General features: G+C 50.3%; 9 protein-coding genes across 10 annotated transcripts; 5 read left to right on the top strand and 4 right to left on the bottom strand.

Moving 5' to 3' along the window:
- The first annotated feature begins 108 nt into the window (after window positions 1-108).
- On the top strand, window positions 109-1,551 carry FOIG_11944 (uncharacterized protein). The gene is made up of 3 exons (XM_031212621.1): window positions 109-810; window positions 866-1,207; window positions 1,264-1,551. Exons 1-3 carry the CDS (start codon window positions 232-234, stop codon window positions 1,339-1,341), a joined length of 999 nt encoding a protein of 332 aa, XP_031057499.1. The 5' UTR covers window positions 109-231; the 3' UTR covers window positions 1,342-1,551.
- Window positions 1,552-1,557: 6 nt separating this feature from the next.
- On the top strand, window positions 1,558-2,486 carry FOIG_11943 (uncharacterized protein). The gene has a single exon (XM_031212620.1). The coding sequence runs from the start codon at window positions 1,700-1,702 to the stop codon at window positions 2,318-2,320; it is 621 nt and encodes a 206-aa protein (XP_031057498.1). The 5' UTR covers window positions 1,558-1,699; the 3' UTR covers window positions 2,321-2,486.
- Window positions 2,366-11,943, bottom strand: FOIG_11942 (uncharacterized protein). The gene is made up of 3 exons (XM_031212619.1): window positions 11,219-11,943; window positions 8,601-11,160; window positions 2,366-8,320 (listed from the first exon to the last, which is right to left on the bottom strand). Exons 1-3 carry the CDS (start codon window positions 11,269-11,271, stop codon window positions 2,888-2,890), a joined length of 8,046 nt encoding a protein of 2,681 aa, XP_031057497.1. The 5' UTR covers window positions 11,272-11,943; the 3' UTR covers window positions 2,366-2,887.
- A 1,706-nt stretch (window positions 11,944-13,649) lies between these two features.
- Window positions 13,650-15,865, top strand: FOIG_11941 (syntaxin 5). Of its 2 annotated transcripts, XM_031212617.1 has the most exons (3): window positions 13,650-14,476; window positions 14,548-15,247; window positions 15,324-15,865. In XM_031212617.1, the coding sequence occupies exons 1-3, from the start codon at window positions 14,233-14,235 to the stop codon at window positions 15,346-15,348; spliced, it is 969 nt and encodes a 322-aa protein (XP_031057495.1). In that variant the 5' UTR covers window positions 13,650-14,232; the 3' UTR covers window positions 15,349-15,865. The 2 variants fall into 2 exon arrangements, with proteins under 2 accessions (XP_031057495.1, XP_031057496.1); XM_031212618.1 differs by having other exon boundaries at window positions 14,548-15,865.
- A 192-nt stretch (window positions 15,866-16,057) lies between these two features.
- FOIG_11940 (alcohol dehydrogenase) lies at window positions 16,058-18,131 on the top strand. Its single transcript, XM_031212616.1, has 5 exons — window positions 16,058-16,442; window positions 16,506-16,771; window positions 16,823-16,984; window positions 17,034-17,280; window positions 17,332-18,131. The coding sequence occupies exons 1-5, from the start codon at window positions 16,256-16,258 to the stop codon at window positions 17,526-17,528; spliced, it is 1,059 nt and encodes a 352-aa protein (XP_031057494.1). The 5' UTR covers window positions 16,058-16,255; the 3' UTR covers window positions 17,529-18,131.
- On the bottom strand, window positions 17,926-19,971 carry FOIG_11939 (L-iditol 2-dehydrogenase). Its single transcript, XM_031212615.1, has 3 exons — window positions 19,329-19,971; window positions 18,905-19,275; window positions 17,926-18,853 (listed from the first exon to the last, which is right to left on the bottom strand). Exons 1-3 carry the CDS (start codon window positions 19,383-19,385, stop codon window positions 18,139-18,141), a joined length of 1,143 nt encoding a protein of 380 aa, XP_031057493.1. The 5' UTR covers window positions 19,386-19,971; the 3' UTR covers window positions 17,926-18,138.
- A 149-nt stretch (window positions 19,972-20,120) lies between these two features.
- FOIG_11937 (2-deoxy-D-gluconate 3-dehydrogenase) lies at window positions 20,121-22,037 on the top strand. Its single transcript, XM_031212613.1, has 3 exons — window positions 20,121-20,525; window positions 20,578-20,790; window positions 20,838-22,037. The coding sequence occupies exons 1-3, from the start codon at window positions 20,403-20,405 to the stop codon at window positions 21,282-21,284; spliced, it is 783 nt and encodes a 260-aa protein (XP_031057491.1). The 5' UTR covers window positions 20,121-20,402; the 3' UTR covers window positions 21,285-22,037.
- Window positions 21,378-21,613, bottom strand: FOIG_11938 (uncharacterized protein; the record flags this gene model as incomplete). Its single annotated transcript, XM_031212614.1, has 2 exons — window positions 21,378-21,504; window positions 21,555-21,613. 2 exons carry the CDS (start codon window positions 21,611-21,613, stop codon window positions 21,378-21,380), a joined length of 186 nt encoding a protein of 61 aa, XP_031057492.1.
- A 53-nt stretch (window positions 22,038-22,090) lies between the features above and the next one.
- Window positions 22,091-22,671, bottom strand: FOIG_11936 (glucosamine-phosphate N-acetyltransferase; the record flags this gene model as incomplete). The annotated part of the gene is made up of 2 exons (XM_031212612.1): window positions 22,091-22,334; window positions 22,385-22,671. 2 exons carry the CDS (start codon window positions 22,669-22,671, stop codon window positions 22,091-22,093), a joined length of 531 nt encoding a protein of 176 aa, XP_031057490.1.
- Between the last annotated feature and the right edge of the window lie 322 nt (window positions 22,672-22,993).

Below are 22,993 nucleotides of genomic sequence, written 5' to 3'. Positions count from 1 at the left end.
TAGGGAGGCAGGAGTGAGACAGAGGCGGAATTGGAGCGGACTTTAGTGGAACCGTTCCTGTATAAGACACCACCAACCAACACCAACAGCGAGACAGGCATGAAAATAACGTGATGAGACTGGCTGAGAGTGAGACGATTAATAATGAATGACCGACTATATTCTCTCAGAAATATATAATGGGTAGAGATGTAATGGACTATTGACAATCAAGCACCAACTGCATCCAACATGACCACCAAAAAGCTCATAGTCGTCATTGGCGCAACAGGCGGCCAAGGAGGCTCAGTTGTCAACTCCTTCATCAATGATCCAGAATGGCGTGTTCGTGGCATCACTCGAAACCCTTCAAGCCGAAAAGCAAAGAGCCTCGAGGCCCGCGGTGTCGAAGTAGTTCAAGCCGACTTGGACGACAGGGCCTCACTAGCCAAAGCCTTCCAAAACGCAAATGTTATCTTTGCAGTCAGCGACTTTTGGGGCATCTACAACGATCCAAAGAATCGAAATAAACCAAAGCCGGGACAGGCTCTCAACGAGTGGACAAAGGTACAAGAAACCCAACAATTCAAGAATATCATCGATGAAGCTGCCAGAGTATCAAGCCTAGAACGTTTCATCATGTCTTCACTTCCGGGTCCGACGAGACTATCGGGAGGAAAGTACACAAATGTTTGTCATCACGACTCCAAGGCAGATGCAGAAGAGTACGGTGAACAAAACCAGCCAGAGCTTTGGGCTAAGACGAGTGTATATCTCCCTGGATACTTTCTCAACAACTTCTTGACTCATCCAATGGCTCAGCCAACCAAGGTTCGATCTCAACAGCTGTCCAAATCCAATGATATTCAAACTGACGCTGTAGCAGAAAGAGAACGGAAACATACAATTCGCAAACAACCTAGACCTCGATACCAAAGTTCCTCTGATATCACACGACCAAGATTCTGGTCCGTTCGTCAGAGCCCTAATTCAAAACCCGCCTGGGAAAAGCGTCGTCGGATATCGTGCTTGGATCACACCACGGGAATTCGTACGAATTTTCAGTAAAGTCACGGGGTACAACACTGAATTACTACACATACCACCCGGAGAGTTTACCTTTGATTGTAAAGGAGAGTTGAGGGCTGAATTGCAAGATAACTTTGCATTCGCTAATGAAATTGGGCTCCATGGTGGTGATAATTCTCCTGCTGTCCATCCCAACGAGGTAAGCTTCTCTTGATATTTGTGATAAGATAATGATGGAAGCTGATATTTATGCAGGTGAACCCGCCTCCTCAACTTGAAAGTGTTGAAGATTGGATCAGAGAACAAGACTGGTCTAAAGTTTGGGGGTCTTGAGACATAGCTTGGAGGAGCGAGAACCTGTCCGTCCAGATGTAGCACATCTGAGGCTACTCATGCTGGCGGTCAAGGGTGAGTTGATAGTAGTTAGTTTCTATAACAAACTATTTTTAGTGGCACATCTTGATAAGGAATTCGGACTATCGAAAGCTAAATAGTTTAAATGGTTATCGTGACTCTGCTCTGAATAGGATTGATATCAGCCGTTGAATCTACCAATAACAGTGACAGGTGGGGAACACAGCCTAGGCCAACCATTGCAAAACCCCTCAGGCATGCCCTGGACGCATACATATAATTCAACAAATCACAAGCTGGCTGTCCAGGGATACCCATATTCTTTGACCGCCAAGGCATGAGCACATCTCGAAACCATCGAACCATAATCAACGTCCTCGCCAAGAAGTTCGCTCTTCAAAGACCAACAATGGAGTCACCTCAGAAGCAAAAGCTTGTGGTCGTTGCTTCGAACAACATCCCCAAAATCAAAGCAACCCGCGATGGCTTCACACAAATGCTTCCAGACTCTTATGACTTTCGAGGCATAAGCGTAGACTCCAACGTTTCAGACCAGCCCTTCTCAGACGAAGAGACTCTGCGTGGTGCAACAAATCGAGCACAGAACGCTCAAGCAGCCAGAATAGAAGCTGATTTCTGGGTTGGCATCGAAGGCGGTGTTGAAACTCACAATGGCTCAATCTGCTCTTTTGCTTGGATTGTTGTTTTTGGAAAAGATGGGAAGGTCGGCAAGGCACGGACTTCGGCGTATTTTCTACCGGAGAGGACTTGTCAATTGCTGAAAGAGGGTGTTGAGCTGGGACACGCGGATGATATGGTATTTGGACAGACAGATTCAAAGAACAAGCAGGGCTCGGTTGGGCTATTGACCGGTGGTGTTGTTGACCGAGCTGCGTATTATACACAGGCCGTCATTCTGGCCCTGATACCATTCAGGAATGCTTCTTTGGACTTTTGATAGGTTCATTTTCATATTGAGCACTCAAGGCTCTCAAGGAAAAAATCGCAAATAATTTTATACTTCTATAATGCCATACATGACGGACACTCCATCTCACTTCTGGAGTCCAGTCAAGGGTATACATTCTTGCAGAGGAAAACACTCTTATTAGCCTGCCCATAAGGAGTGTAAATGAATATATAATTGATTACAGAATTAGATATGCGTAATGCGTGTACTTTTCCACCCCTTCCATGCTATCTCTCCATTCTGTTATTACTCTTCGCTCCATCTCTTGACAAATTCTGTAAATGCATAGACGGTAAGATATGTACAGCCATGACGCCACGCTGTATTGGGACAAATTACAAAACCCCAATCACTGATAGATCCAGTAATGGCTAATATGAACTAATATATATATCCAAGAATTGGGGCAAGGGCGGCCGTTACAGACCGACTTATATCGCTGGGTTGGCAGTCTAAGAAACAATCTCGAGTAGAGCGGTAGAAATATGATATATGCTGTGCGTATAGGAGTAGGTAGTGCGTGTATAGGTAGGTGTATAGGCAGTGAGGAACGGCTTAGCGGTCCGTCGCCTCGTTCCAGTCACCCATCTCGGGCATGCCGTAGGGATTCCACTCTTGTCCAGGATAACTAGTCGCGCTCATCTGAGGAGGAACCTCTCCATCTGAGTCAGCATTGGGATCGTAGTGAATCTTCTCTTCTTGTGAATCAATTCGCAATGTGCGCTTCCGGGCATCCTCGGTATCCTCGAGTTCGGCGTGGAACGATGGGCCTCGCCTGCTCTTTGGCTCGGGAGGGCCGAGATCACTACCACCTGAGGGGGATTGCCTCGTAGAGTTGGGGCTGACACTGCCCAGTGCACCAGATGGGGGACTGAGCGAGACGCCCTGAGACTCCTCTGCCTTAGGTGAGAATCGCGAACTGGCACCTGGCGCAGCATGACCTCCCATGAAATCGCCTCCAACAAGCACAGGCATGGGAAGACTAGGAGCTCGGGACTTTGAGCTACCGTTCTGCTCTGTGCCTATTCTCGAGGAAACGTGTTGCGCTGACGGAGGATTGCCACCGACTCTAGGACTTCCGCTAGTTCTGCCACTATGAGGACTGCCGCTGTTGAAACTCTGCATATTGGGGGTTCCCTGATGAGTTGTATTGGGGTCATTTCGAGGAGCGGCATCTGAGTGCTCACGCTCTCCCTCCTGAGTGTGGTCGTGTTCAGGGTTGGCAGCAACCATAGCTTGCAGATTCAACAGTGAAGGACGAGGCGACGGGGCGTGAACTGGTGTAGGAGAGTGAACCTGAGTAGGCGTCGAGACATGGACAGGGGGCGATTCCTCTCCATGAACATTTTGTCCTGTCGGGAACCCATATTGCGGGCTTTGAGGCTGCGACGAGAACTGAGAATGCTGAGGACTTCTGTATGACGAGGGCGTATTTGGGCTTTGACCAATTGTTCCGCCGTGCCATTGGCCAGGATAAGAAGCCTGTCTTTGTTGAGGTGGTGGGAATTGTCCAGCAGGGGAAGGCATCTGAGGCTGCCATTGACCCGGGGGCTGAGGAGGAGATTGGAATTGTCCCTGTTGCTGTGCGGGAGACTGGAAGCGACCTTGCTGCTGCATGGGGGATGTGAATTGGCCTTGTTGCATGGGTGGAGACACGAACTGGCCTTGCGGTTGAGGAGGTGATTGGAAGTGACCCTGCTGTTGGACGGGAGACTGGAATTGACCATGGGGCTGCGGCGGAGAATGGTATTGAGCCTGTGGCGACTGTGTCGGCGGGAACTGGCCCTGCATCTGAGGAGGAGACTGATACGGGTGGCCAGGCTGTGGCTGGCTCATACCCTGGGAACCTGAAGCGAAAGCCCCCGAAGGGCTTCGGAACTCTTGCTGTGGCATAATTGGGCTGGTAAACATTGATGAGTAACGCTTGGTCTGCGCTTGTCCCATACTCTGGTTGCTGAACTGAGATGACGGGCGAGCAGTTGGCACTTGTCCGAAAGGTTGGCCGCTGGCCTTCGAGGATGGACGGGGAGACTGGGTCTGTCCATGCGGAGCTTGACCAGTAAATTGCTGCTGGGACTGCTGAGGAATCTGGGGCTGTTGAGGTCGCGGAGCTTGCTGGGCTTGTTGAGGCTGCTGTTGTCGCTGCACAGGCCGCATCTCATGGTTCTGATAAGCCTGCAGATCGGGAATGACCATTGACTGCCGATTCTCCTTGGAACCTCGTTTAAATGCCCCAAGGATCTTGCTTGCAGTCAGCTTGTCGTTCTCGCCCTTTCCTTGACTCGCTGCTGGCTTGTTTGAGACCTGTGCCGACATGCGATTCCTCAAACCCTTCCACTTCGAAGCTCCCGGACTTGCCTGGCGAGCTGGCTGATTGGCAATCTGGGGTTGCTGGAGAGCACCCGAGCCGTCCTTTGGAGGGACTGGAGGGCCTGAATCAGAGTGCTGCATCTGCGTAGGTGGACGGCCAGGAGAAGTGGCTTGCGGGTGTGAGCCTGGCATAGGCTGACCAGCAAATGGCTGGCGGAGATTGGGCTCGTACTGTTGACCCGGAGTAATCTGGTAGCCACCATGTTGAGGGTTCATCTGAGGGTGTGCCTGTTGCTGAGCATTCACAGGCTGTTGCTGGAATCCAGAAGGAAACTGCTGTTGTTGCTGTGGCGGTGACATTCCCATCCTGTTTGCAAAGGTCTGCTGTTGTGGAGAAGTAGACACTGCAGATACAACAGGCGTGTCAGGCTGTGAAAGCTGGGAGGACTGTCGTCTTCCAGCAGCCAAAGTAGTAGTATTCAGACGAGGACTCTGAGTAGCCATCGACGATACAGACGGCGGGCCAGTCTTGGACATTTGCGACACTGGAGACAAGGGCATGTCATTATCTGATGCACCATGACTAGCCCTATTCTCATGCCTGAAGGACATGTTTGGTGAGTCTGTGACTGGTCGTTGGATCCGAGTTCCCTCCTGCTTTGCATACGCGAGCTTGTCAAGCGACTGCGACGATTGTGACGCATGGTGGAATGACGGTTGAGTTGTTGGGGCCGTGCTTGGGACGTTGAAAGAGGTCTGCGTTGTCGGGGCACTTCGGATTGCGGACGCAGCTGGTGAGATCGATCGCATTCTTCCAGCTCGCGCGTCCGGGAAGCTCTGTCCCACGCTGAAAGGTGTCTGTGGGGTCCCATGGCGGCTGAAATCAGTCACTGATCCGATAGGAGGAGTTCCTGCTGGTGTGGTAGAGCCAAAGCCCAGAGGTGATGGACGTGAGTTGCGGTAGGCAGCTTGAGCGTGCTGGTTATCTCTTAGTCCTCCAGATAGAGGTCGGGCAGATGACATCGGGGATTGTTCCTTAGATATCGACTGCTGGTCACCAAATTGATGAGGTCTCTGAGGTTGGGGACTAGCCAATGGCGGTGCAGGGCCTTGGGGGCTTCCAAGCTGACCCCCTGGAAGTACAGGGCTGGTCAGTTGGGGTCCCGAAGGTCTTCGCCCCTGTGTCTGCAGGGCGGGCGGGTGAGGGGTACCAAGCTGGGGACCAGAAGCGCGGCGATCATAAGGCTGTTGCATCTGGGGTGACGTAGCCTGCTGAGACTCCTTGCTCTTGTGGACGTGTCCCAAAAGGCCGGAGATCAGTCCAGCAGCCGAACCTCGTCTCTTACGGCGCTCGTTAGCATCAACCGGCGGTGTACCTGTTGGAGTCGGAAGAATCTGGTTGAAGGTAGGACCGGCAGTGCTACTTCGCTCAAAGCCTGGATGAACAGGGCGTTCCGGGGATACTGGTTGCTGAGCTCCCAAATGACTTGAGATCGGCCTTGAGGAGGTGGGTGTACCAGGCTTCGAGGATGTGCCACTACTGGGCCGATTGAAGACATTCGTCATAGCAGCCTTGGTATTGAATGCCGAGAATCGCTTCTTTGCCGGAGGAGTAGCAGATTGGCTCATCTCGTTGGCCAAGTTCGAAGTAGCTGCGCGTGGAGGACCTGCAGGTCGATACTGACCCGCAGCAGGATCGAAGTCAGGGTTGAGCCGAGATCCTCTTCTCTCTTCCGTCGATGTGGCGGGCCTGCTGTCATCCGGGCGTGGAGGGGGAGGCATTGAAAGCCGTTCTCGGCTCTGCTTACTCCTCAGGCCTAGCATGAAACTGGCTCTCGACTTCTTCTTGTCATGGGTCCCGTCCGTCGTCACACTTGATACGGAAGCCGCATCATGATGGACGTCAGCGTGCGGTGGCTGAAGTTGCTGCTGTTGTTGCGGAGGATGGAACTGCTGGCCGTGGTGATCCACAGGCGTGCTTCGTCGTTCAGTCGAGCTCTTCCTGAAACGATGGCCAATGTCCTTCAACAATGCCGAGGCCTTTTTAGAACGTCCCCGGTCTTCATTAGTAGTGTCGCCCGTCCCGGTTCTGGTGATGCCCTCCTGAGAAAAGCGTCTGATGAACTGAGATCCAGGGCCAGAGTGAACTTCTTTAGGACTGCTCGGTTGTCGTTGATGGCCAGGGAAGAGACCAGGGTAACGATTGGCCGATGAAGGCGGCACTTCAGAAGGCTTTTGCCGTTGATGATGCTTATTAGCTGTAGAGCTCGAAGATGGAGAAGGGGGAACATCTCCAGTTTCTTTGTTGTAGCCATAGAAAGGGTCATGTTGGGACTGCTGTGAACGTTGTGAACGCTGCGAGAGCTGTGAAAGTTGCGAGGCATTCGTGCCCGCTCGGTTTCTGTTAACCATATGAAGGGGTTCGGCCAAGTGACTTTCTTCCAACTTCCATTGGCCCGATGGTGGGACTGCCTGAGGCTTAGGAGTAACGCGGTGAAGAGGTTCAGACAAGTGGCTTTCCTCCAATTTCCAGGGACCAGACGGAGGAAGCCTCTGAACGGGGTTGCCTCCCATGAGCTGAGGTGGAAGCAAGGGTAGCGTCGGAGGCTGGTATCCTTGAGTTTGCGGTGGCATAGGCCCGGGTTGGACTGGGTGCATCTGGAATGGATGCTGTGGTCCCCTAGGAGGTGATTGCTGCAGTGAGTGGCGTGGCGATTGTTGCGGAGGGGGTGATTGAGGTTCTGATCCATCCGCATCTTTCTTGAACTTCTCTTCCATGATAGAATCTGTCCCAACCAATGTAGACCCGACCGTAACCTCAGATGTCAGTGTTCCCTGCTGACGAGAAATCTCATCGAAGTCTTCCGGCTCAGCAGAAACATGTTCAGCGATAGGCTGTGTGGTCCTTTGTTCAGTCGCTGTCGATCTCGAGTTTACGTCAAAAGTCGATCCTCTTCTGATGGGAGGTAGTCCAACAAAGGAGGAATGACGCTGAACCATAGCTGAGGGATCGTGTGGTTGAGTCGGAGTTTGAGACTGAGGTGCATTTGTCATGGGGGCCTGTGAGATAACCGATGAATAAACAGACGTCGATTGAGGTGATGGGCCAGCAGGGTCCTCTGGAGGCACCATACGAATACCGCCGCTGGTAGGCGTAGGAGTAGCACCGCCAGACATTGGATTACTGGATGGCATTTGGGTGCTGGAACCATCCTGAGGATGGCCTTGGTTTGCAAGCATGGCTCCTGATTGCTCAGAAACTTCACCCTTGGCAAGGTCTGTTCCCTTGAAAGGATCCCAAGTAGACTCATCGATAGGAGTTGGAATGTACCATTGCGATCTATCATCATTTTCTTTACTGACGGGAGCGGAAATAGAAGCAGAGGCGGAGGCAGAGGTAGAAGCAGAAGCAGATGGATCTTGTGAGAGCTGAGGCCCATAGCTCTCGCGTGAAGCAAGTCTCTTACCTGATTCGCCAGTCGATGGCACAGAGCCAAACTGTAGCATGCTAGAAGATTGGGAGGACTGGGGAGCATGATACGACTGGGTCGAAGGCCTCGAGTTCACGACGTCTTTCTCGGAGGAGTCATCAGCGCGGGATCTTGTGAGACGATCTAAACCCCACGATGCGCGTCTTTCAGCTTTGAACTTTGTTTGCACCGGAGATGTTGGTTCGCCCTGTCAACCAAAGAAACATTAATAAACACTCTTGTCACATAGCCTGATGGATGGGCAACATCATGATAGATGACAATGCGGGAGGAGAAAAGGGAACAAGCGTCGTAGAATTCCTATCTCATACACCCGTCTCATCATAAGGTAAGGTCAAGAGTGATCATCAGCCCCGAAGTGCATGACGAAAGGAGATTTAATCCAACAATAACCCTGCTCCGAGGGAGAAAAAAAAGGAAGAAGCCCATCACAACAGGTTCTAAAAAGAGAAGCGTCAGTGAAATACCTTGTCCCCAGTTCCACGCAATTTGCTCTTTCCCTTGCTAAACAATCCCTTGCCCATCTTTCCAGCAGACTGCATGAGTTCCTTGCCCTTGGTTCCAATCTGGTTGCTCGAGTTTCCGAAGCCGCTGGTGCCGGATGGCACGGATCCGCCAAGTCGAGATCGCCCTGGTGGTGGCCCTGTCGTAGGCGAGCTTGCATTAAGATACTGCTGGTAATACGGCTGTTGATTGTGAGAAAGGCTGGGACCTGATGCGTGTCCCTTTTGACTTGTGGGCACCCCGGCTCCGGAGAAGGAAGAAGTTCCGTTCGCGTATTCGGGATGCTCGGTCATCAGATTAGACAACCAGTTCTCCAGACCTGACTCCCACGCTTGGTGTGTAGCCAGACCCGCTTCAAACTTGAGAGTCCTTTGAACGGGTGTTGCTAGGCTCATGATATCGCGCCATGGGGTAGTCTGAGGGAACTGACTGGGAGGAAGAGCTTTGGTCGACTTATCTGGGGGTGGCGATGCTGACGTAAGATTTGAAGGTATCTGAGTCAATGATTTATTCTCTGCAACAGATGGACGACGATTTTCAACGGTTCGAGGAGTTGCATCATCATTTTCGATAGAGACGGGAGAAGGAGGCTCCAAAGTAGCTGGCTGCTGGCTTGGCGGTAGCGTGCTGGCTTTGGAAACTTGATGAGAAATGCCACCAGAAGGTGGGATGATGATTCTGGGAGTCTCGGCATTTCGAGGTGACTCTTTAGTTTGGCTGGCAACATCTAAAGCCTCGTCCTTTGGAGATTGGACTCCCGCTGGTGCTAGAGGTGAAGGAGAAGCTGGACGAGGAGCGTCGTTGTTGAAAGTACCAGAGGGCGGCTCGACAGGGAGAATCTTTGGTGGGGAATCGAAACCAGCCTCCCAAGAGAATCTACGCCGTGAATCAGACTTGGGTGACTCGGGCTGAGCGGTAGGGTGGGATTCGGTAGACACCACGATGCTAGACAGTGGTTGGACAGTTGGCTGCTGTTGCTGCTCATGCACTGGAGAGGTCTCAGTCTTGGGCTTCTCTTGGACCTCTGCTTCGATCTTCGAATCTTGCCCGGGTTTCTCGTTTGAATCGGCCCAATAGCTATCATAATCGCTAAGGGTATAGCTGCTGTTACGAGTGACACCTCGGTCACCTGGTGTCAAAGACTGAGAATTATCGGGCAGAGGTCGAGACACTGCAGAGCTTGGTGTTGGAGCAATGGGGCTAAGGGACCTCATGATTTCCTCACTCAAGACGTCACTTTCCTTAACAGGTGACGAATTGAAAGTGTTCAAAGATCCTTGTGTCAAAGCAGAATTTGGCTCGTAGTTCGAAGGAGAGTAATCCGGTTGTCGAGGGTGCAGAGGCTCTGTGGGCGTAATCTTCGAGTCGGTGGCTGATGCAGGTTCTCTAGGTGATGGGAAGAGTCCCTTTGAGTTCGGGCTTGGTGTACGCAGAGGTGGAACAGCTCGAGGATCATTCGCGGGGGCAAGAGAGGTATTGCTGTTAAGTCCAGGAGTGCTGGTGTTGTCTTCACTTTCTCTGGGCTTCTCTTCTAAAGTTGCGAGATTTCCGGGGCTATCAGTTGCTTGACTGGGAACTGAAGGTTGGTCTTGCTTGGTCGGGTCTTGGGCAGAGGCAGGAGCGCCCGGATTGCTTCCCGAGGAGAAGAAATCAGCGCCAAATACTGACATACGCGCAACATCGGGAAGCTGCGGGCTGACAGATAATCGCTTTCGGTCTATGTCTGCAGGCGAATGAATCACAGTTTCTTCCTTGTGACTAGCAGGCTCCGGAGAAGCAATGCTGTCCAAAGTGGGAGGATCGGGCAACCCCTGAGATCCTAAACCAAGCTCCTCACGCTTCGCAAGAATGGCATCAAAAGTTGGCTGCTTCTGGACCTTATCAATCGCTGGGCCATCTCCTCGACCGTGTCCTGGCTGGTTCGGTTCATTGATGGGGGGTGTAGAGCGATCATCGGGTCTGGGTGCAATATTCTCTGCGATGGACAATGGTGACCCGCCCAACTTACGCTCATCATCTATATGGCGGAAATCGGGTCGGATTGAAGGCGAAGCACGAGCAGCGGAACTTGCGGTGCTCTGCGGGGTAGAGGATCGTACGTCGGGCTGTTGATGATAACTGGGCGCTTTCGAAGATCCAGCGCCTGAAGACAAAGGAGCAGGTGATCCGGTTCGTCCTGTAACCGGCGACGAAACATTATGGGATTGTTCTGGGTGGCCTGGGTTGGGCACATCCGGATGGTTTGTCTGAAGCTGTAGCGAAGGCGCGTTGCTTGAGCTGCGAGAACTGGAAGCGACAGCGGCAGCCAATCTTGGGGAGGGTCCAAATGATTCGGTTCGTTGTCCAACCGGTCGGAGACCTGTTGTTACTCGAGGAACCGGGGGAGGCGGCGGCGGCTCGTCATCCTCGAACTCGTCGGCGCCCCAGTCGTCACCATCGTAATTCTGAGTCGGCGCCTGGACCCATTTCCTCGTCTTCGTACGGTTGACGTTGACCTGATATCCTCCAGGCGTTTGTGGAGATCTAGAAGCGATTGCGGATTAACGGTGAGAAACTTTAGATATTTGCGAAGGATAATTACAATGGAGATTGCGACTGCCCTTGCGCATAAGGGTTATTATATGTCCCATCCATGTCGTGTTTGGGGTTTTTAGCCAAACTCGACTATCGAAGCATTCTTGGACGACCTCGTGATGCTTGATGGAAATCCAGCGGTCGGCGGCGTTGGCAACAGTTGAACTGGGAGGACGTGGCAATAGGATTAGGTGTACCGGGCTATTTATCGGGTTCGGCGATGATGATCGGCGGCGGAGAAAGTAATGCGTCGGTAGGTGACGGACGGTTGGTCAAGATTGACAAAGAGCTTAAAATACAAGGTCTGCAAGCCAAGAAACACAAACAACAAAAAGAGTCAATACAACAAGAAGAAGAATGAGATCAAGGTAGCAGAACAAAGAAGGCTATGGCAAAACAGTAGATGCCAACGACAACTTGTGAATGATGGCGACAAGATGGTGATAGAAACAAGGAGGCGGAGTTACGTTTCTGGTGGTGGTCGGGAGCGAGCGCGAATGCGAATGGATGGTTGAATGAATGGTGCGGTCAGGCACTTTTGTCACCTTTGGCTTAGTGCTATGCTGCCCGCCGCTGTGGTAGCTCGTTGGAGATTGGATGACGGAGGTGGATGGGGCACTTCAGGCGGTTGCAGTTCTAAAGACTGGGGGCCGCGGACAACTTGAACCACTAATAAAGGAAGACAAGGAGTCGAATACACAGGAGCATCAAGATACCCCAGTTTGCCCAGCCTCGTTGAAACCCAAGAAATAGAAGATCACTGCGAGGATTACATATTACGACGGTGATTTTTTATGGCAGCCGTTATCATACAGGGGACGACTAGTCTACCTAGAAACGACAAAAAAAGAAACCAAAATGGGTCGATCGATGGAATGAAATTATCAGCGGAGTCAACCCAACATTAGAATGATTAGATCTTTATTATTAGGTCCTCACTGGCACGAATTTACGAGATCGTCTGCTAGCTTAGGTGGACTCCCGTCACTTCGCGTTAGTGCACGGAATGGACGTTTATAGAGCAAGTAATTAAAATCCACGTTGATAATTATCCCAATTATCCTTAGAGACATGGATCAAGAACTGGCCATTGCTATTTTTGACATGTCCTTGCTTTTCATCCTGGGGAAACGGTTTATTATTGTTCTACGCCACGGGATATAAGACAAAGAAGAAAATAGCTTCAAGTCTACCGAGTCAAGATACCCGTGAGCTCGCGTGTCCTTCTGTGTTAAGCCCCCTCCGATGTTGCACATAAGGTACTGTAATTATTCTTGGAGCCTTGGAGATTGATCACCTGAATTACGGCCGTTGAAGAGTTTACTGTTTAGTCAAGGGGGGCTTAGTGCCTCGGTCCTCGTCACCTACCCACTAGGATGATCCAACCCTTTTGACACCTCGTGATAACTTTACCTTTACGGCACTGGCCTCAACATCACGAACTACGAACCCTCTGCATAACAGGTGGCTTTCTTGGTCCCTTATATCTCCTCATTGGTGTATCATGTATGCGAGTTTTACACAGCATTCAACGCAAATGTCACACGTAGACACGGATTCCCAAGTTACACATGCACACGTGCGACCATGGATGTGAATAAAAAAGACAGCAACGCCTTCATTAACTTGCTTTTGATAGGACAGGTGACGTCGACTATGACACGTCTTTTAGGATACCAGGATTTTGAGTGCCAACCATCAAACGGCTGTGAGTTGCTGACCTAACCACTAATTCTTCCAGTGGCCGTCCTGAAGTCTGTGCAGTGTTGCAGATTTCTAGTTGATGGCATGGAAGCTGTCAGTTATTGCGTGTCTAACAAAGAATGGCAGAATGGTAAACAGGTAAGGGGTTCAATGCCGTCATTCCCGCTCACCCTAGGCTCCACTTGATTGCAGAATAAGATGATTGGATTTGATATACGAGGTAAAGTTCAGACTTTGGAGCTATGAAGAAGCTACGAACATATAATCTCGATACGAAGAAATGGTATTGATTGTAGGGAGGCTTGGTGGTGGTCTTTACGAGCTTGTAGCAGAGGCTTCTTATGAGAGTATGCAGTTATCGTGTAGATCACTAAGATGATTGAACAATGAAGAACCCCTTACTATGAGTTTAACACTTTACTACATATACCAAGCATCTCGAATACTAAATAGACTAATAAAGTGTATATAGTCTTTATGGCAAATCTCTGATTAACTCACGATACGCAACCTTCAACCCTCCATGTAGACATACAGGCCATGATTGTGATAGCACTTTTCAGTCCCAGTAGAAGTACATGTTCAAAGCATATCCATACTTATCGATATAAAATACTTCATTACCTACTCGCGTCAATATATCCTTCGCTGATGCTGTAGCTTACTGATCTTCTCAAAGTTCAACTTCAAACTCAGCCACATATAAAGCCACACATCTAATAACAGTCTGGCCAGCATTAATAAAACAGCCAGCGTGGCGGATCACACTCACTGACTGAACCTACCCCTGCCCCTCGACCAGACTGGACCAGTCTGGAACAAGCCAACGACACGTTCCCCAATCTCCTTTCAGACGCAACGACAACCAATTCAAATCAAACCTCATTTGTCTCTGGCATTCTTTGTTGCGCATCTACCGTTTAACTTAGCTCTCTCTAGCCTTTTTCTCCATTTAGTACCACTCCGAGGCTTCGCGACACTTTAATTCTCTCTTACACATCACACTCTGGACCAACTTCTTCGATTCGAATCGCCAAAAAGTACTCCTTTCTAATTATCCTGCTATTCGTTCGTCCGCGTCACCCCTCGACGTTCCGTTTCGCCTGCGCTGCCAACCGAGACCTGATCCGGACCCTTCCACATCGACGTTCGACATTCGCAACTCGACACATCTACAGTGAAACACAAGTCGCATAGGTGGCATATTTATCGCTGCTATCTATCACATCGATCCCCGACTCTTTTCGAGACACGAAGCCGCGCTGGCCGCAGTCTGACATCTCGGCTTTTATCCTTAACCCCTCTTAATTTGGCCACATGGCTGTTGCATCTATTCAAGACCGAACCTCTGAGTTCAAGTCGGTACTCGCCCAGACACAGCGAAAACAATCTTCCTCAAAAGTCAGCTCTCAGCGCCGGTCTCTATTGACTGATGCGCAAAAAGATGCCGCCAACGGCCATGCTGGAGGTCCCCCAAGACGATCCGAGTTCGCCCGGAAGGCTGCTGAAATTGGACGTGGCATCTCTGCGACTATGGGCAAGTTGGAAAAGCTAGCTCAATGTGAGTACTATCTGCCAATCTCGGTGACGCGAATGCCCGGCGTAGTTCATAGTTCTAACCTCAAGAAATAGTGGCGAAGCGACGAACACTTTTCGACGACCGTCCTGTGGAAATCAACGAGCTTACTTTCGTCATCAAGCAAGATCTCTCGTCTCTGAACCAGCAAATTGGAGCTCTTCAAACACTCACCAAGCAACAGCACCCCAAGGCCGATCAGGAGGGCGAGCACAACAAGAACGTTGTCTACCTACTACAAGGCAAGCTCACCGACGTCTCGGTCAACTTCAAGGAAGTTCTTGAGGCCAGAACCAAGAACATCCAGGCATCGCGATCAAGAACAGAGAACTTCATCTCCTCCGTGTCGCAACATGCTCAACCATCAATTCAACAGTCGGCTTCTCCTCTCTACGGAACACCAGCTCGCAACTCACCCGCACCAGGAGCTCAAGATACCCTGTCTCTCAACCCCGTTGGCGATCAACAGCTGCTGATGATGGAAGAGGCACAGCCCTCCAACACATATATCCAACAACGAGGCGAAGCGATTGAAGCTATCGAGAAGACCATTGGTGAGCTTGGCAGCATTTTTGGACAACTAGCTACCATGGTTTCGGAACAAAGCGAGATGATCCAGCGCATTGACGCCAACACAGAAGATGTGGTCGATAATGTTGAAGGAGCACAGCGAGAGCTTCTCAAGTACTGGAACCGAGTATCAAGCAACAGGATGTTGATTGCCAAGATGTTTGGAACGCTAATGATTTTCTTCCTGTAAGTTCACCTTTTGCCTCCAGGACACCAGCAAGGCTACATTCAAGGATATCCAGCAGTTACTAACAAAATTTAGGATCTGGGTTCTTGTTTCGGGCTAAACCTAGACGACGAAACGCAACACAAGACACGAGAAAAAGAGGCGGGCGCGGAAAACTTGGACCAAGGAAGGGAGTTTACGGCACATGTTTTGTTGTAACGGGGTACTATTCGATAGGTGCACTTCTTTTCCATATGTACGTATGTTTGTACCTTATACTTTGTAGTCGTTTTTTTCTTTAGAGATGGATTGGAACGACGTGGCATAGAGGGAAAGGGTCTTGCAGGAAGACTCTCGTCGATGGCTCATGTTGGGGGTTTCGGGATTAATAATGAATCAGTAGATCCTCAATGGCATAGACTTACATATTGAGTGACAAAGTATCAGGCATTTCCGTGAATAGAGTGGAATTGTTTATGATTGGTCTCATGGCTTTGGCAGTTGGCTTCAGAAGCAACCCCCACGTTGACGGGATTGATATATCACGGCCAGGATATGAGATATAGCCGATATAGCATCATCAGCACAGGATATATAAAGAGGCAGAGTCGGCCATCGGCCCTTTAAATTTTCCTACACACTTTTCTAGCATACAATCGAGTGTAGAAAACCCGGTATTCTCAGGAAGGGTAACAACTCCATAAACAGCGCCTTTCAACCTTTGGGGGCATCGCCGGCCGGAGTTCTCACCGACCTCTTTACCACTCCAAGCCTCAACTCACCATCTCAAGCCCTCGGAGCAACCCCACCCCGAGAAATCTCCATCGATCAGCGCTTTTCCGTGTAAACTGCACCCCAAACTTGCTCGAAGAGGCAAAAATGCCCCTCGAGCTCGGTGACATGCCTAGCGTTTTGGCGGGGTTCACCCCGCAAAGATGAGCGTAGATTGGGGGGGCTTTTTTATGGAAGAATACTGTAATAGAGTAGCTCGGTAGATTAAGCTACGTAGGCATGAGGGGCATTGGGTCATGTTCATGATGTGGCAGCGGTTTATAACCTGCACGTCTCCCGCTTCTGTACGAGCTTCTTCTCTTGTGTTTTGTTCTAGATCCCTCTCATCTTCTTCACGATATCCACCGTCTTACAAGATTCACACAATGGCTCCCTCTACCTTCAAGCTCAACACTGGCCAGGAGATCCCTGCGCTTGGTCTCGGTGCGTTGTTTTCACATGTTTTAAGCCTCAAGAGCTCAATTGACTGATTTTTGTTGCTTGTAGGTACCTGGCAGTCCCCCAGTGGCGAGGTCGAGAAGGCCGTCACATACGCTCTCAAGGACGGTTACAAGCTGATCGACTGCGCCTACTGCTACGGAAACGAAGAGGAGGTTGGTGCTGGTCTCAAGGCTGCTTTTGAGGCTGGTGTCAAGCGTGAGGACATCTTTGTTGTCACCAAGGTCTGGGCCACTTATAACACCCGCCCTGAGCTTGGTCTCGACAAGAGCTTGAAGGCTCTTGGACTTGACTATGTTGATCTTTTCCTGGTGGTAAGTTACGACTCAAAAGAACCTTTGAGTTTACTTGCTAAGCGGTTATAGCACTGGCCTCTTCTCCTCAACCCCGAGGGTAACGACGACAAGTTCCCCAAGAAGCCTGATGGTTCCCGAGATGTTATCCGAGACTACAACCACGTCGATGGCTGGAAGCTCATGGAGAAGCTCCCCGCTACTGGCAAGACCCGTGGTGTCGGTGTCTGCAACGTGTGTTAATCACCTTCAGTCCACCAGTCTCAGCTAACACTCGGTATAGTACAGCAAGAAGTACCTCGAGGAGCTTCTGCCTCATGCCACTATCATCCCCGCCGTCAACCAGATCGAGAACCATCCTAGTCTTCCTCAGCAGGAGATTGTCGACTTCTGCAAGGAGAAGGGCATTCACATTGAGGCATATAGTCCCTTTGGCAGCACTGGTGGCCCCGTCATGACTGCTGAGCCTGTTGTCAAGATTGCCGAGAAGAAGGGTGTCTCCGCCTCTACCGTCCTCCTCAGCTACCATGGTAAGTCTCATGAACCTGATCGTGAAAAGTATATTGCTAACAGTCTTCTAGTCGCCCGTGGCAGCACCGTCCTCGCTAAGTCAGTCACCCCCGAGCGTATCACCGCCAACAAGACCATTGTCGACCTTGACGACGAGGACATGAAGGCTTTGAACGACTACTCGGAAGACCTTGTCAAGAAGGGCGAAGTCAAGCGATATGTCTACCCTCCCTTCGGCATCGACTTCGGTTTCCCCGATAAGTCATGAATCAAAGGTCGGCTATAGTTATATGATATTGGGAATAAAGATGAGATATGATGAAAAGCGGCATTGAATGATATTGCATCTATGATAGATCAGAAGCTCAAGTTGGCTTCATGAATAGAAAAAGTAAAACTCATGAATATTCGACGTTGCTTAATGTGCTAGTGCTTGCTTTGACGTAATATAGCCATAATGCTTCGAGGACCAAGTCATAGGAACACCCCATGGGATGCTTCTAGTTTGGACTACAATGGGATCTGCCGAACTGCGATGCCGCGTCTGCGATTCTGGCCTGAAATGCTAGTATGTAACTTTCTGCATGTCCAAAAACTGGTTATTTCGTTTGCATCTTAGTGGAAGACTTTGTGGCTGTTGAACATACAACTCTCTCAACACCGTCTTCCATAGGTATGTTCACTCATCAGTCAGACAAGTCAAGTATAGCAGCGAGAAAGGTCAAGGTGCAGTATTAACTTGTCAAACATCTCATCATTTTGCCAGAAACTAGGTATCTATAATCTTCAAGACCCCATACAACACGCCTTTTATCCCATTCATTAAACCCTCACTGTTAACACCCACAACCGTTATTAATTTACAACCGACCTTTTAGTCATTTTTCGTTGAAGTCCACAACAACCTTGATAACAAGGTTGCCTTGCTCATCTCTCACCTTGCCAGCCATCTTGAAAGCCTCCTCAATGTTCTCCATGCCCTTGTATCTTTGAGTGACCAGACGGCTCACGTCAGGCATTTTGGCAGGAGGGTTGGCCAGAAGCTCAATGATCTCCTTGTACGTGTTGGCGTAACGGAAGACACCCACGATGTCGACTTCGCGAAGAGCAGCGGCCGAAATGGGGATGGTGAGGACGGGAGTTCCCATGCCAATAATCATGACCTTGCCTCCAGGCTTGGTAGCGTAGATGGCTGTTTGCACACAGGTTTCTACACCAGTGCACTCGTACACAGCTGTAGCCTCACCGACAGCCTCTCCGTTGACCTGTGTCTCCTTCACCATAGCAGCGACCTTCTGAGCAAAGGCGAGCTTGTCCTCAATAGTTTGTGGTCGCTCCATGGGAACGACTACTGAAGCATCGGCGAAGCCGTTGTTGATGGCAAAGTCAAGGCGGTCCTTGAGGATATCGGCGATGATGACGGTCTTGGCTTGGTCGGCCTTTGCGACAGCGGCTGCGAGAAGACCGACGGCACCGGCGCCGAGAACGAGGACTGTTGAGCCCTTGGGGAGAGCGGCGCGATCACGGGCGTGCATTGCGACTGAGAGAGGCTCAACGAGAGCGCCGAGATCGAGAGTAACATGTTCGGGCATTCTGAGCCAAAGTCAGTACATTTCTCAACTGAAGAAGCTTCAATTGTCTTACTTGTGGCACCACTTAGCAGGGTGGTTGATTCTCTCCTGTAGAGTTCCCTGCGCATGAGGATTGGCCTTCGCTGAGCTGCGGAACTTCATTCCACGGCAAATGTTGTAACGACCCTCACCACAGAGCTCACAAGCCTCACAAGGAAGACCAACCTCGAGCGCGACATGGTCGCCAGGCTTGAGATGTGTAACGTCTGAGCCGACGGCTACGACTGTGCCTGCAGACTCATGGCCGAGGGTGAGAGGTTCGCGAACGATGATGTCGCCGTTGCGGAAGTGGTTGTAGTAGTGAAGATCGGAGCCGCAGAGGCCGGTTGACTTGACGGCGACCTGGACTTCGTTGCTTGAGGGTGCCGGAAGTTCACGTTCTTCCTGTCAATTGAGTCAGTCTGCGATCTTGAATGCAATTGAGTAATGGTGTTTACCAGACGGAGATCCTTCTCGCCGTGGAGGACGGAGGCCTTGACACGCTCAGTTGCCATGATGAAGGTATAAGAGAGGCGAAGGTGGTGGTATGATGAAGGGAATGATTAAAGAAGAGCAATTGAGTAATTGGTGAACTATTGTGACAGGAATATGCAGAAAATGGCCAGTGTTGCAGATGCAAAAGTTATTGGAAGATAATGGATCAAGACGAGAGCGAGAGGGGGGTTAGTAAAGGGCGGAGCTAAACAAGGACATTCAAGCCAGGGCCGATGTCGACCAAATATCGGATTGGACAGAAGCTATTCTACTACAATCCCTAATTGATTCTCAAACTAATATCGCGGAGAGAGGACCGAGATGGCCTCGGAAAAGGCGCCCCACGATAACATCGAAATGCCCCGCGACGAGACATCCCATGACGTGCAATGCCCCCATGACAGCAAAAAAAAGAAGAGAGAATCTTTATCCGCAGTGGTAGAGCCAGTGTTAGCGTGCCCCCACTGCCCTGTATCCCGCGGGGTGAAGCGCTAAAGATTGAGCCGTTGGGTTTAGGACGATCCACTGTTTTGGAGAGTGTTGGAGAAGCCCTGGGAGGAAACGTTGGCCGATTCATGAGCTGGATCAAGGTGAATAACAAAGTTGTCTCTATAAAGAATATTTTATCTTGAGATAATCATTAGGTGTTTGTAGCCTTGATTGTATGAGCTGTTATCCAAAGAGCTGCATGGTACCAGTCTCTGGAGATATCTCATGATACAGAATCAGCATCATCCCTCTGCGGGGATCCAAAGCTCGTCTTCGGCCTTCTCTCCGACCTTCACAAGCCGGTTGAATGTAAACCTACAAAGTAAACCTGCATTACGAACAAATAATCAATTGGCCAGTTCTAGTCCGGTCCAACTCGCCAAATTAGAACCAATCCGGCTCCTCCTAAGTCGGAGCTCAAAAGTTTACCCCTCGGTCATTAATAGCGTAATACCCCAGCCCTTCTCATGGTGGAACTGACTGCCCCTCGTTAAATAAAACAAAAAACATTACCAATTCCTCACGACGTCAGTAACTAATATCTCAAAATGTCTGCTTCTTTCTTCTCCCTTGAGGGCCAGACTGCTCTCGTAACTGGCGGTACGCGTGGTATTGGCCAAGCTGTAGCGATTGGTCTTGCTGAAGCTGGTGCCGATATTGTTCTTGTTCAGGTATGGGACATCTCATGATGAGGCCAGAACTCGAGACTAACTGGACGTACAGCGAGATACTACATCACAGTCAACAAAAGAGTCTATCGAGAAGCTTGGCCGAAAGGCTTTTATTTACACTGCTGATCTATCGTCGCAAGAATCTGTTGCTGGGCTTGTGCCTAAGGTGCTAGCCGATGGACACCAGATTCGCATCTTGGTGAACTGCGCTGGTATTCAGCGACGACACCCTTGTGAAGTCTTCCCTGACAGCGACTTCAATGAGGTATGAAAAGTCACTCTCTGTTGTAAAATGTGTCTAACAACGTCTAGGTCATCCAAGTAAACCTCAACTCCGTCTTCACCCTCTGCCGCGACGTCGGCGCCCACATGCTCAACCTCGAACCTTCCCCCATCACCGGCCGTCGCGGCAGCATCATCAACTTCGCCTCCCTCCTCACCTTCCAGGGCGGTTTCACTGTCCCCGCCTACGCCGCCTCCAAGGGTGCGGTAGGCCAAGTCACCAAGAGTTTCGCCAACGAGTGGACCTCAAGGGGCATCACCGTAAACGCCATTGCTCCCGGTTACATCGCTACCGATATGAACGAGGCTCTTCTCGCAAACCCAGAACGTCTTGCTAGTATTACTTCGCGAATTCCTGCTGGTAACTGGGGTTCACCGGATGACTTCAAGGGTACAGCTGTTTATCTGGCGAGTAAGGCCAGTGGGTATGTGAGTGGGCATGTGTTGGTTGTTGATGGTGGTTGGATGGGCCGATAAACGATACGTTTGAGGGTGGTCTCTGGAGCAAGCTTGAAAATAGATTATAATATAATATCTTTGGCGTTTTTACAAAGTTGGAATGGCGAGTGATTAACGACGGGCGCGAACAAGTCTTCGTTTGGCCAAGCGAAGAGAACCGCTTGGGTCGACGAAAGTCGTGACTCGGTTTGTGAGGTGCCTAGCGATATGGAAAGCATCAGGGTTCTTGGACCGGACACTGTAGCGATCAACTTGGCAAGAATTCCACAGTATCAGGCTATCACCTACAGCAATTGCAAAGCCGCAATTCGGACTTTGATGAAGGAATGACTCAGCTCGTCGGACATGTTGATACTGACTTGGGGATTTCGACGAAAAGACTTTAGAGAACTGGTCGAGACTGAAGGTATTCAGCTGGTTGGCTGTAGCTAACAATTCGGCATATAAGCAGGTTTTATGCGCAAACTTATCGGTCATTTACATGTGCTTCGAATCGGAAGCCGAATATGGAACCTCACTCAGCTGATGGTCCATGTCATACAACAGCTTACATGGATTTTCTCCGAATGTCTCGGGTTACTGCTAAGATCACTCCGTCGCTCGGTAACTGTATAAACAGTGCAAGAAATTTCGTCTATATTCTCCCGTCCAGATCTACCTCTAAACCCACCCAGTATCGTATCCTCTTTAGATTTTGCTTCCTGCGCCATGCGAAACCGCATCAGCCTCTGTGTAACGCACACAAACGATAACAAAAGGAAACATGCGCATGCGCCACGCATACGCATACGCATTTCATAATATCGTAGAATCACTTAATGAAATCACTGGGATTTACCCTTTGAGCCTTCATAGTAGTGGGCCATCTGGAGGCCTGCTCTTCGGAAGCCGCACTTGACGTAGAAACCCTCGTTGGCTTCGCTGCAGTCGAGGATGCTCTTGTAGCAGCCAACTTGCTCGGCGATGTGGTCGAGGGCTTGGATGATTCGGAGACCGAGCTTCTTGCCCTGCTGGTCCTTTGCGACGGCGATATCTTCGATGTGGCCTACGGCGCCCAGGCTGTGAATGCTACAGACTGTTAGCGATTGTCTGAGAGAGATTGAAGGTCATTGACTTACAACTTGCGCTCAGTGATCAAGGCGCCAGTTCCAACAACAGGCTTGTCTCCGCGCGAAGTGTCCTCAATGATGATAATGTAGTAACTGCCAGCAGCGAGCATGTCATCGTACTGCTTGGCGAAATCGGCTTCAGTGATGTCGCCAACGGTGGTCAAGACACGCAAACAGTCGAGAAAACCGCTGTTGAAGTCTGACTTTCGCAGAGCGCGCAGAGTATAACCCTCGGGGAGAGCGGCGCTGACCTCAGGGGAGAGGAGGTTGGCGCTGAACATGCCTTCTTGAGCCATGGCGGTGTCGGTGTCGATTTGGCGGAGTGGTTGTGTTTGGCGGGGTGGTTGTCGAGAGGCACGGGAGATGTCTCAACAAAAAGACCTTGAGAGATATTCAAACAGAGCAATTGAAGAGAGATATACTCAAAAGAACATGTAAGATGTTGAGATATTATCGAGGTAAGATCTGGAAGCGGTTTCGTCTTTTTCCGTTTCAGAACAGAATGGGCGGAGTCTTGAGCTGAGCTTGGCTTGTCCTTTCCCGTACCTTTTGTGTTTAGTGCCCCCCACTGGTTCTATATCGGGGACGATTTACCATCATCGCTCAGGGGTCAGCGAG

This window comes from Fusarium odoratissimum, assembly GCF_000260195.1.
Source record: "Fusarium odoratissimum NRRL 54006 unplaced genomic scaffold supercont1.24, whole genome shotgun sequence".
NCBI lineage: Eukaryota > Fungi > Ascomycota > Sordariomycetes > Hypocreales > Nectriaceae > Fusarium > Fusarium odoratissimum.
This window is presented reverse-complemented; position numbering and strand designations above follow the sequence as displayed.

What these genes read in the sequence shown, in the direction of transcription:
- FOIG_11942 (XM_031212619.1), bottom strand. Translation starts at nt 11,271, where the DNA reads ATGGATGGGACATATAATAACCCTTATGCGCAAGGGCAGTCGCAATCT. An exon ending in GGGCAGTCGCAATCTCCATT is followed by an intron (nt 11,161 to 11,218) that starts GTAATTATCCTT and finishes AATCGCTTCTAG; the next exon opens with ATCTCCACAAACGCCTGGAG. An exon ending in TGCGTGGAACTGGGGACAAG is followed by an intron (nt 8,321 to 8,600) that starts GTATTTCACTGA and finishes TTTGGTTGACAG; the next exon opens with GGCGAACCAACATCTCCGGT.
- FOIG_11939 (XM_031212615.1), bottom strand. Translation starts at nt 19,385, where the DNA reads ATGGCAACTGAGCGTGTCAAGGCCTCCGTCCTCCACGGCGAGAAGGAT. An exon ending in GCGAGAAGGATCTCCGTCTG is followed by an intron (nt 19,276 to 19,328) that starts GTAAACACCATT and finishes CTCAATTGACAG; the next exon opens with GAAGAACGTGAACTTCCGGC. An exon ending in CCTGCTAAGTGGTGCCACAA is followed by an intron (nt 18,854 to 18,904) that starts GTAAGACAATTG and finishes ACTTTGGCTCAG; the next exon opens with AATGCCCGAACATGTTACTC.
- FOIG_11944 (XM_031212621.1), top strand. Translation starts at nt 232, where the DNA reads ATGACCACCAAAAAGCTCATAGTCGTCATTGGCGCAACAGGCGGCCAA. An exon ending in CAATGGCTCAGCCAACCAAG is followed by an intron (nt 811 to 865) that starts GTTCGATCTCAA and finishes ACGCTGTAGCAG; the next exon opens with AAAGAGAACGGAAACATACA. An exon ending in CTGCTGTCCATCCCAACGAG is followed by an intron (nt 1,208 to 1,263) that starts GTAAGCTTCTCT and finishes ATATTTATGCAG; the next exon opens with GTGAACCCGCCTCCTCAACT.
- FOIG_11940 (XM_031212616.1), top strand. Translation starts at nt 16,256, where the DNA reads ATGTTCATGATGTGGCAGCGGTTTATAACCTGCACGTCTCCCGCTTCT. An exon ending in GATCCCTGCGCTTGGTCTCG is followed by an intron (nt 16,443 to 16,505) that starts GTGCGTTGTTTT and finishes TGTTGCTTGTAG; the next exon opens with GTACCTGGCAGTCCCCCAGT. An exon ending in GTGGTGTCGGTGTCTGCAAC is followed by an intron (nt 16,985 to 17,033) that starts GTGTGTTAATCA and finishes CACTCGGTATAG; the next exon opens with TACAGCAAGAAGTACCTCGA.
- FOIG_11943 (XM_031212620.1), top strand. Translation starts at nt 1,700, where the DNA reads ATGAGCACATCTCGAAACCATCGAACCATAATCAACGTCCTCGCCAAG.
- FOIG_11941 (XM_031212617.1), top strand. Translation starts at nt 14,233, where the DNA reads ATGGCTGTTGCATCTATTCAAGACCGAACCTCTGAGTTCAAGTCGGTA. An exon ending in GTTGGAAAAGCTAGCTCAAT is followed by an intron (nt 14,477 to 14,547) that starts GTGAGTACTATC and finishes CTCAAGAAATAG; the next exon opens with TGGCGAAGCGACGAACACTT. An exon ending in ACGCTAATGATTTTCTTCCT is followed by an intron (nt 15,248 to 15,323) that starts GTAAGTTCACCT and finishes AACAAAATTTAG; the next exon opens with GATCTGGGTTCTTGTTTCGG.
- FOIG_11937 (XM_031212613.1), top strand. Translation starts at nt 20,403, where the DNA reads ATGTCTGCTTCTTTCTTCTCCCTTGAGGGCCAGACTGCTCTCGTAACT. An exon ending in CCGATATTGTTCTTGTTCAG is followed by an intron (nt 20,526 to 20,577) that starts GTATGGGACATC and finishes CTGGACGTACAG; the next exon opens with CGAGATACTACATCACAGTC. An exon ending in CTGACAGCGACTTCAATGAG is followed by an intron (nt 20,791 to 20,837) that starts GTATGAAAAGTC and finishes AACAACGTCTAG; the next exon opens with GTCATCCAAGTAAACCTCAA.